This window comes from Arachis duranensis, chromosome 7, assembly GCF_000817695.3.
Source record: "Arachis duranensis cultivar V14167 chromosome 7, aradu.V14167.gnm2.J7QH, whole genome shotgun sequence".
Taxonomy (NCBI): domain Eukaryota; kingdom Viridiplantae; phylum Streptophyta; class Magnoliopsida; order Fabales; family Fabaceae; genus Arachis; species Arachis duranensis.
In genome coordinates, this window is record NC_029778.3 from 15,230,157 (window position 1) to 15,238,744 (window position 8,588).

The 8,588-nt window shown below is 40.9% G+C and overlaps 2 protein-coding genes across 2 annotated transcripts; both read right to left on the reverse strand.

Moving 5' to 3' along the window:
• Positions 1-276: 276 nt before the first annotated feature.
• Positions 277-2,382, reverse strand: LOC107458082 (protein ALTERED XYLOGLUCAN 9). The gene has a single exon (XM_016076295.3). The coding sequence runs from the start codon at positions 1,742-1,744 to the stop codon at positions 644-646; it is 1,101 nt and encodes a 366-aa protein (XP_015931781.1). The 5' UTR covers positions 1,745-2,382; the 3' UTR covers positions 277-643.
• A 1,469-nt stretch (positions 2,383-3,851) lies between these two features.
• Positions 3,852-6,458, reverse strand: LOC107458012 (uncharacterized). Its single transcript, XM_016076208.1, has 5 exons — positions 5,514-6,458; positions 4,827-5,418; positions 4,430-4,723; positions 4,282-4,289; positions 3,852-4,076 (listed from the first exon to the last, which is right to left on the reverse strand). Exons 1-5 carry the CDS (start codon positions 6,456-6,458, stop codon positions 3,852-3,854), a joined length of 2,064 nt encoding a protein of 687 aa, XP_015931694.1.
• Positions 6,459-8,588: the final 2,130 nt, after the last annotated feature.

Sequence of the window (8,588 nt, forward strand, 5' to 3'; positions counted from 1 at the left end):
TTTGTTACATCCTATTCATATTGATTCTTGAAGCATCTAAATCTGAGACTGAGAATGGTTTTCTTTTAGAAATGATTAGATAAATTAATAATCGTTATAATTCTAATCCATGGGAAAATGGTTTCATGATTGATCTCAATTCTCCTTAGTAAATCTGCAATACATTAACCGGTCTCAACAATAAAGCCAGATACAAGAAGTAACAAATATAAAAGACCATACCCTATGATGGAACTACATTCTTCTAGTTAGCACCGAGGCTAAAGAAAACTTACATGAAGAAACTTGTAGAAATGAATCTCATTTATATGTTGTAGTTGTAGTTAAAAGCATGTAGAAACTGTTTGTACACAAATCAGTGTGTCTAACTTAAGAGGCTAATTTATGAGCTGTTAGCATACATTGAAACAAGATAAAGGAAAGTAAAGACAAAAGAATTTCAAATGTGACTCCTTTTGTGACAAATAACTCTAAACTAAATTGAATCGAAGGCCCTGGACAAAACCTAGTAAGAATTTGCAAGCTATAATTGGAAGAGAACTTAACTTCTATTAATCAAAATCTTTAAAAGTATCCTACCGTGTATGTCCCAAACAAGGGAAGAAGAAGAAGAATGAGCACACCAATGCTACAAACTTCATCATCATAGCTTCTGATTAGATTCAATAAGCAATGCATTCAACAAGATATGAACCGCAGCTTCATAAACTACTAAATCATAATGCATACCATCATCTGTACACTTGTTCCCACAATTCCAACTCAAGGATCCCATATCAAGAAGCTGAAATGGCCCCCCAAATTTCCTCAAAATGTTGCTCCTCTCAACCTCTCTCTCATACTCAACTGTCACTAGATCAGTCATCTTCTCCTTCTTCTCCTGTGTGTTCAACATTGAGTTCACCAGAGTAGGCATGCCGAGCCAAAACAAGTGCGGCGATCGGACTGATACAGAGCCGAACTCCGGGGATATAGGCAATAGAGATGCCACGGAACTCCTCAAAACTCTTAACTCAACACCATATTCTGAAGCATTGTTGATATGCAACATGTGCCAAAGACCAGAACCCATAACCAAAAGATCAGGATACACATGATTCTCCTTAAACTCCATAACCAAATCGGTCAAATTTGTAGTATAAGGTGCCCAAATAAAATCCAATTTCATGCCCATTTCAGCAACCACAACATGGTAATTGCTATGCCTCTTGAATAAAGATTCTCTAACAGATTCCATACGCTCAGAATCCAATACCAAACCAAGCAAAGCCATTGTAAAGAATCTAGCCTGGGAATCACCAGCAACCATGACCCAAGAACCATTAAGCAAATCAGAGACATGGTGCCTTTTCAGCCTCTGAAACTCACAGGATTCAACAGAACTTGATCTCCTCCAAGACCAAGACTTGTTGTAGTTCAAAGAGTTCTTGTGAACCAAAGGGTCAAAGTCCATGCTTGGCTTGACCTCCCAATCAATATCGTGCAAGAATGAAACACAAGAACTACGGTCATTATCATCCACAAGAAGAACACCATCACCAGAAGAAGAAGAAGAAACTGAAGTAACAAAATCAGAAACCGAAGGGAAATAAGGGGTTAAGTGAACACCAACTGCTAGAGTGATGAAGAGTGCGCCACTGAAGAAAAGAACCTTGTTGCGGCTAAGGTGCCAACCAGCCATACCCATAGGAACAAAGAGCACAACACACGCTGCTAACAACCCCAACTGCACTGCACCTAACATTTCCCCTTCTTTCTTCTTCTTTGGATCACTCTGAAAATTCACATCTATGTATGTTTTCGCTGCATCGGAAGAACCATTGGTTGCAAAAGAGAAAAAAAAGGTGGTTCTTGGTTCTTATAGAGAAGTGAGTTGCCAATATTTTTTTTTTGCAACCCGTGTGGAAATTCGGAGATCTGAAGGGGAAAAAACGAAACTTTTTCTGCAATCAGAGAAAGGGATAAGGGAGAAAGTTGGTGTGGTGATTTAATAGCTTGTGAACGAAGGTTAATGCAATTTTTAAAAAATAAAAAACGATTTTTTCCCCTTTTCTTTGGATGGTGGTGATGGGAACGTGATAACAGCAACGGAGGGATTCAATTCAATTCGATTCAATTGGGCTCAAAATAGGTAATAGGGAAAGGAAACAAACGTGGGAATGGATTGATGGAAATGGGATTTGTTTAAGAATCTTACAGGAAGCAGCATCAGATTTGAAGAGCCGGTGCCAATGATTAAGAAGAGTATTGTTATTGTTGTTGTGTGTCATGTTCTGCATCTGCTTTGGCTTTTAGTCTCAACATATGTTGTGGAATTTTCTGATATTTTTTTTTATTTTTTTCACAGGCTGTGTTCCAGTGTTTGGTGCCTTCCCGATTACCACCGCCACTGCAATAGTCTTTCATTCACTACGATCTAAATTCATTTATGTAAGCATGATACTTAAAATTTAGACTAAAGGACATTTTTGTCTTTGGCTTTTTTTTTTTCGGACATTTTCGTCTTCAAGTCATGGAAAATACATTAAAGTCCCTGACCGTTGAAAAACGTGGATATTTGTGTCCCTCCGTTGATTTACTCCGTTTTCACTCAACGGAAAAGGTTGAGGTGGCACAGTTGGCGCTGAGGTGGCACGTAACGGAAACCACGTAACATTGGGGCAAAAAGTTATAGGACATATAAGTTCCTCGAGACGAAAACGACGCCGTTTCGTCTCCTCCCCCAATCTTTGAAATTCGTCTTCCTTCACCCTTGGTCTACACAGTGACGGCGCAGTGGGTGTAGTGGGGAGTTGTGGCAAAAAGGAAATTCCTCCTTCTATGGCATCTGAAGGGGTATCATCCAGCTGGAGAAGAGGGGGAGGTTTGGTGGCCTCGAGCTCGCGTCCTAAGGAGAAAGACAGCAAACATGGCGTCTCACCAAAGTGCTTCTGTGGAGAAAACGCAGTCCTTTTCATGTCGAAGACCTGAAGCAATCCGGATAGATTGTTTCTGGGCTGTCCCTTTTACAAGGTATGAAAACGAAATGTGATGCACGTTTGGTTGAAGATTTGTTAGGGTTACTAATTTTTAGGGTTTGAATTATGTAGGTTGATTTGCTGCAGGCAAGACAACCGTATTGCAAATTTTTTGTGTGGCTTGATGAGTACGTTGCTGGACTTGGATTGACAGCAACAAAGTATATGGGAGAGAAGAAATCTGTAGATGTAGAAGATTATCACAGGCAGCAGGACATGAAAATGAGGATAAGTTGCTTGGAGAAGAGGATATTAGCTCTAGAGATGAAAAGAAAGCCAATAAGATGGTGTATCTGTGTCATTGTCATTGTGTTGATTTTTGTTGTTCTAAGTTGTAAGAGTTGACAAATGAATCAAAAAGTGTGTAATATTGTTGCAGCAATTATAGGTGAATTCAGTGTTATTTATATGATTGATGATTGTATTGCCCTGTACTTGTTGTGTAAGATGTGGAGGAAATTAAAATTGATTCCCTAATACATAGCATACCATTGCATTAGTCATCCAAAAAAGTTGTTTAATTAACATCCATGTTTATCTGACCCACAAAGGATGTTCAAAAAGTATGGGACAGAAACCTAAATTGTTTGTACAACTTGTCAACAACCATTACATAGACAAAAAGTTATCACAAAAAGCACCTAATGACAGTAGTCTTCATTCTTTCGAGTCCTTTGTTTTTGGAGAATTTGGCAAACTTTGGGGTCGAGCTTTTTGATTTGGAGCTGCAGATGGGATGGTTGGTGGAGTTGGCTGTTGTGTAGTAGTGTTGATTGTGGATGCAGCGACTGGAGCCGGCGGCCTGAAGATCTTCTGCTTTGGTCTGAACCTGGACTATTGTGGGCGAGATGTATCATTGGCTTTCGCTGAAGGTTTAAATGGACGGCCTATAGTTGGGACTGGTGGCCTGGTTTGAGCAGTTGTTGGCCCTGGAGGTGAAATGATAAGTGTGGATCTTGTCACCCTTGTTGGAGCTTGTGGCATAGGTGGATTGCTTGTGGCAGGTGATTCCACAACAGTGGGGTTTGGGGAGCTGACTGGTTGGCTGCTGGATGCATCCTGCAAATATGCATGTAAGATGTGAACAGAGTAGTATTAGGAAGACAGATTAGTCCCTAAGCTTAGCAGTACTAATACAGAATAGTCCCTAGGCATATCAGTAATCAGACATGGTAGTCCTTAACTATTTCTATACTAATACAGATTAATCCCTAACCTTAGTAGTACTAATACTAAGACAGAGTAATCACTATAGGGTTCTTACCTCTGAACCTGGAGCAGATTGTGACAGTGGAAGGCACAATCAATGCCTGAGAGGCAGTAGCTGATTTCTTGCTAGGGCCTTGTCTTCGGCTTTCAGTTTGGGTTGGAAGGGGCTCCTTTACATATTTTGTAGTTGTGACCCTTCTCACCACACTTGCTGCAAGATACAACGAATGACCTTTTCAGTTTTCCTTCTTGCATGAGTGGCTCAGCCGGATCCTTTTGCCTATTATGAACCTTTGGCCGTCCAATTGGCCTTTTGATAATAGGTGGGTTTGGCTTCGAGAACTCAGTTCCAACCCAAAATTCTGGACTTGGAACAGGCTTAATACAGTGTGCATATGTCCTCCTAATGGACTCCATGCATAGCCAAGGGTGAACATAGTCCTGAGGTGTGTCATGTCTCTTCCTTATGGCAGCAAATGCATGTAAGCAGGGCATGCCTAAGGTAAAGCAGCGAATGTGAGTAATATAACCAAAGTAACAGTAAAGAAAATTCATATCAATATAGCAATGAAACTGGACCAAGTACTGTATAGGAGTTACCAGTCAGTTGCCATCGATTGCATGAGCAACTGTGCCTAATGAGGTCCACATCCACCTTAGTTCCTTTCCGAGAAACCTCAAACCTCTTTCGTCCATTATCACCAACCCATTCAGCTGTCCACTTGGTGCTTAGGTTTAATAGCTTCTCCATCCTCTTTTCCTGAACTGGTGCTAGCCTCCCTGAGTGATTCTCCAAGACCCGTTTATGATTCACCATCCGCCTCATGAGATAGCATCTGATTTTTTCACACATGGTCAGGATAGGCTTGCAGCGATAGCTTACTATTTTTGCATTAAAAACCTCACACATATTGTTTGTGAGGTTATCCACTTTTGGCCCATAGGAGAAGTAAGCCTTCACCCATGTCTCAGGTTCAAATTTGCTGAGGTACTCCCAGGCACCCTTGTTAACTATTTTCAACTTCTCCATGCATTCCTTGAACTCAGCAACAGTCGTGCACCTGGCACACTCCCACACAACTTGTCGAATGTACAGATCATTGTAACGATTGATGAAGTTTTTCCACATATGCATAACGCAATTGTGGAGCTTAGCATGAGGCATGACCTCCTTCAACGCAGGCAGCAAACCCTGGCCACAACATAATCAACCACACAGCAATGAAATTAACCAAGTAGGTAGCAATGAATATCATCAACAAATTATAAATGATCTAAACCAAATGCAGAGCAATGACAATAACCATAAATTGGAGTTATCTTCTGTTGGTCTGAAATGAAGTTCCAGCCATGGTTAGCATCGTCTCCTATGTCCCCTTGCAGATTGGTCAGGAACCACTTCCAGGCATCCTTAGTCTCAGCCCTGACCACTCCATAGGCAACAACATAAAATTGGTTGTTTGCATCCTGAGCAACTGCTGCTAGAAGCCAACCACCGTAATATGTCTTCAGAAAGCACCCATCCAAATGCAATAGGGGACGACAACCATCTTTGAAACCTTGTTTGCAGGCCTCTAGGCAAATGTATAGTTTATCAAAAACAGGGGGACCATATGGAATTAGCATGAGCTCAAGCCTGGCTGATGAGCCTGGATTGCTCCTCAGTATTTCCTCACAATAATCCCTGAATCTCTTGTATTGTTCCTTTTCATTTCCTTGGATCTTCTCCCTAGCCTCCTTCACTACTCTATAAACCATTTTAGGATGGGGACAGAGGGCAAAGTCCTCCTTAAGAAAATCAGTAGCCTCCTTTGTATTCATGTGCGGTTGGGTGGACATCCGCTTTTCAATCTTCTTACTTAGCCTGTGTTGATCAGCAGCGTTGCTGCCCAAATCCCTCGCACAAGTGTGTTCTGGATGGTAGGTCTTCACTTGATAACACTGCAGACTTTTGTTATATGACAAGTGAACCAAGTAAGGGCACTCCTTATCCCCACACCCCACTCTCACTCTCTCTTTGTCATTTTTTATCCATTTCACTTCCCGACCCTCAGCGATGAAACAATCCTTAACTACCTCCTTGAACCTGTCTACAGTGGCAAACCTAGTTCCTAGCTCAAACCTGCCCTCACCATGAGCATACTCATCATTAAACTCTGGAAACTTTTCACCTCTTCCTTCATCATCAGATGATATGGGAGTATGTAAGTCTTTAGACTCATACTCAAACATTATCTCCTCCACCTCCGTTGGGAGCTCACTGACATAAAACCCACCTTGACTGCATAATCCGGCTGGACACCAGGTCCTTGATCCCCTGCTTCACCACGTGCATCAGTCCCATTCCCACTCCCTTCCCCTCTTTCATTAACCCTTGTGTGAAATTGTCTTTTCTTCTTCCCTTGCTTCCTTGGTGTAACTACCTTCTTCCTAGGAGTATTTACCTTCTTCTTAGGAGTAACTACCTTCTTCTTACCCTTCACACATCTTTTCCTCTTCCCAATAGTGACCCCACCATTGCTGTCACTCTCACTGCTGTCACTCTCAATTCCAGTCGGTGGAGGTTTGTACAAGATGTCCTCTGTGCTCTCGTACCCGTCATCAGATGAAGAGGAAGAATTCACTTCCTCTACAGTTTCATCCACCTCCCCTGCAGTGTCTCTGTCCTGGGTAGCATCCTGAACAACCTCCGGCTCGTCGACATGATGGTCAAAGTATATATGGAACTCACCTCGCCCTGGGTGCTTTATTAGGTTCTCTCGCATTGCATTGATCCCGACATCCCCAGTCAATATGTTCATCCCGGATTCAAATTCAGTGCTCGATGGATCATACCAGTATATTTCCTTGTATGACTGGTAGCCTAAACCCTTAAATAGTGTCACTAGGTCTCCGAAATTCACAAAGTCTAGGTCCATCTCAGGGAACCTCTCCTCCTTTCCATTCTGATAAACCATTTTTCCACCAACTCCTCTTACGAAGTTTCCTCCATGATGAAAGACCGGAACCACAAACACGTCAACCATCTGAAATTGACCAGTGCAGAACTAGGATTAAAAAAGAAAACACCACAACATATGGAAGACACTACATTTTCCGAACACAATCCCTCCCCCTAATCCTACACAGCACGCAATACACCCCTTTTTCACTTTCTTTCTTACTCTGTAAACATGCAAACACATTGCATTCCTAGCTAAGCATAACAATCTTACCTTGTGATGATGACACCAGCCACGACCTCAGACGAAGCTTCTCCTCAGCCTCTGCCACCAGCGATCACCCCTAGCCTTTTGCTCTTCTACGTGTTGTATGTTTTGGAGGGAGAAACAGAGACGCAGGAGTTTGATCATTTGGGTTAGGGTTTTCTGTAATTCTCTCACTCAACTATGGGTCTTCTGGGTATTGTATATGGGGATTCAACTGTGTTGATTGGGGGAGGAGACGAAACGGCGTCGTTTTCGTCTCCAGGGACTTATATGTCCTATAACTTTTTGCCCCAATGCCACGTGGCCTCCGTTACGTGCCACCTCAGCGCCAACTGTGCCACCTCAGCCTTTTTCGTTGAGTGGAAACGGAGTAAATCAACGGAAGGACACAAATGTCCACGTTTTTCAACGGTCAGCGACTTTAATGTATTTTCCATTGCTTGAGGACGAAAATGTCCGCAAAAAAAAGGTCAGGAACGAAAATGTCTTTTACTCTAAAATTTAAAAAGGTAAGTAGATTCTAAATTGTTTAACATGTTACAGTGGATTCTAGAATGAATATGCTATAACAGCGGATGATTATACAAGTGTTTAATAATAAAAAATATTTTAATTTTAACAATATTTTTTAAAATATTATAACTACTATAATTATTATAATATAATCATACTAAAATGATTCACTTCATATAATACAATTTAATATAATTTAAGTATTTAAGGTAGCGTTTGTTTTCGGGGGCAGGACACGGAGACATGAACAACATTTGTTTAAAAAGTGTTTGGAAGCAGAGACATGGACAGTGGACATATTGTCTCCGAGACAGTTTTTTATACTTTTGTGTCCACTCTTTTACGAAGGACAATGATGGACACGAGATTTGGAAGAGTGGACACGGACAATTTTATAAATTTTGTTTTCTTTTTTTCCACTATTACCCCTTCTTATTTTTCCTATTGCATTGTTCAGAGATACTTTTTTCCTTCCTGTTCTTTCTCTATCTCTTTCTTTTCCAGGTACTCTCTTCTTTCTGTAGAATTTTTTATTGGAAGTAGATAATTATTTTTTTATCGTTTTACTTCAATACCATTTTAATCTTATATTATATTATTTGATTTGTAATAAAAATAATAACAAAAATAATTAATCTTG

Excerpts from the sequence above, each read along its gene's own strand:
- LOC107458082 (XM_016076295.3), bottom strand. The coding sequence starts at position 1,744 with ATGTTAGGTGCAGTGCAGTTGGGGTTGTTAGCAGCGTGTGTTGTGCTC.
- LOC107458012 (XM_016076208.1), bottom strand. The coding sequence starts at position 6,458 with ATGTTTGAGTATGAGTCTAAAGACTTACATACTCCCATATCATCTGAT. Across the intron at positions 5,419-5,513 it reads ATGGTTATTGTCATTGCTCT|GGTTTGCTGCCTGCGTTGAA; the intron begins GCATTTGGTTTA and ends TGTTGTGGCCAG. Across the intron at positions 4,724-4,826 it reads CAATCGATGGCAACTGACTG|GCATGCCCTGCTTACATGCA; the intron begins GTAACTCCTATA and ends GCTTTACCTTAG.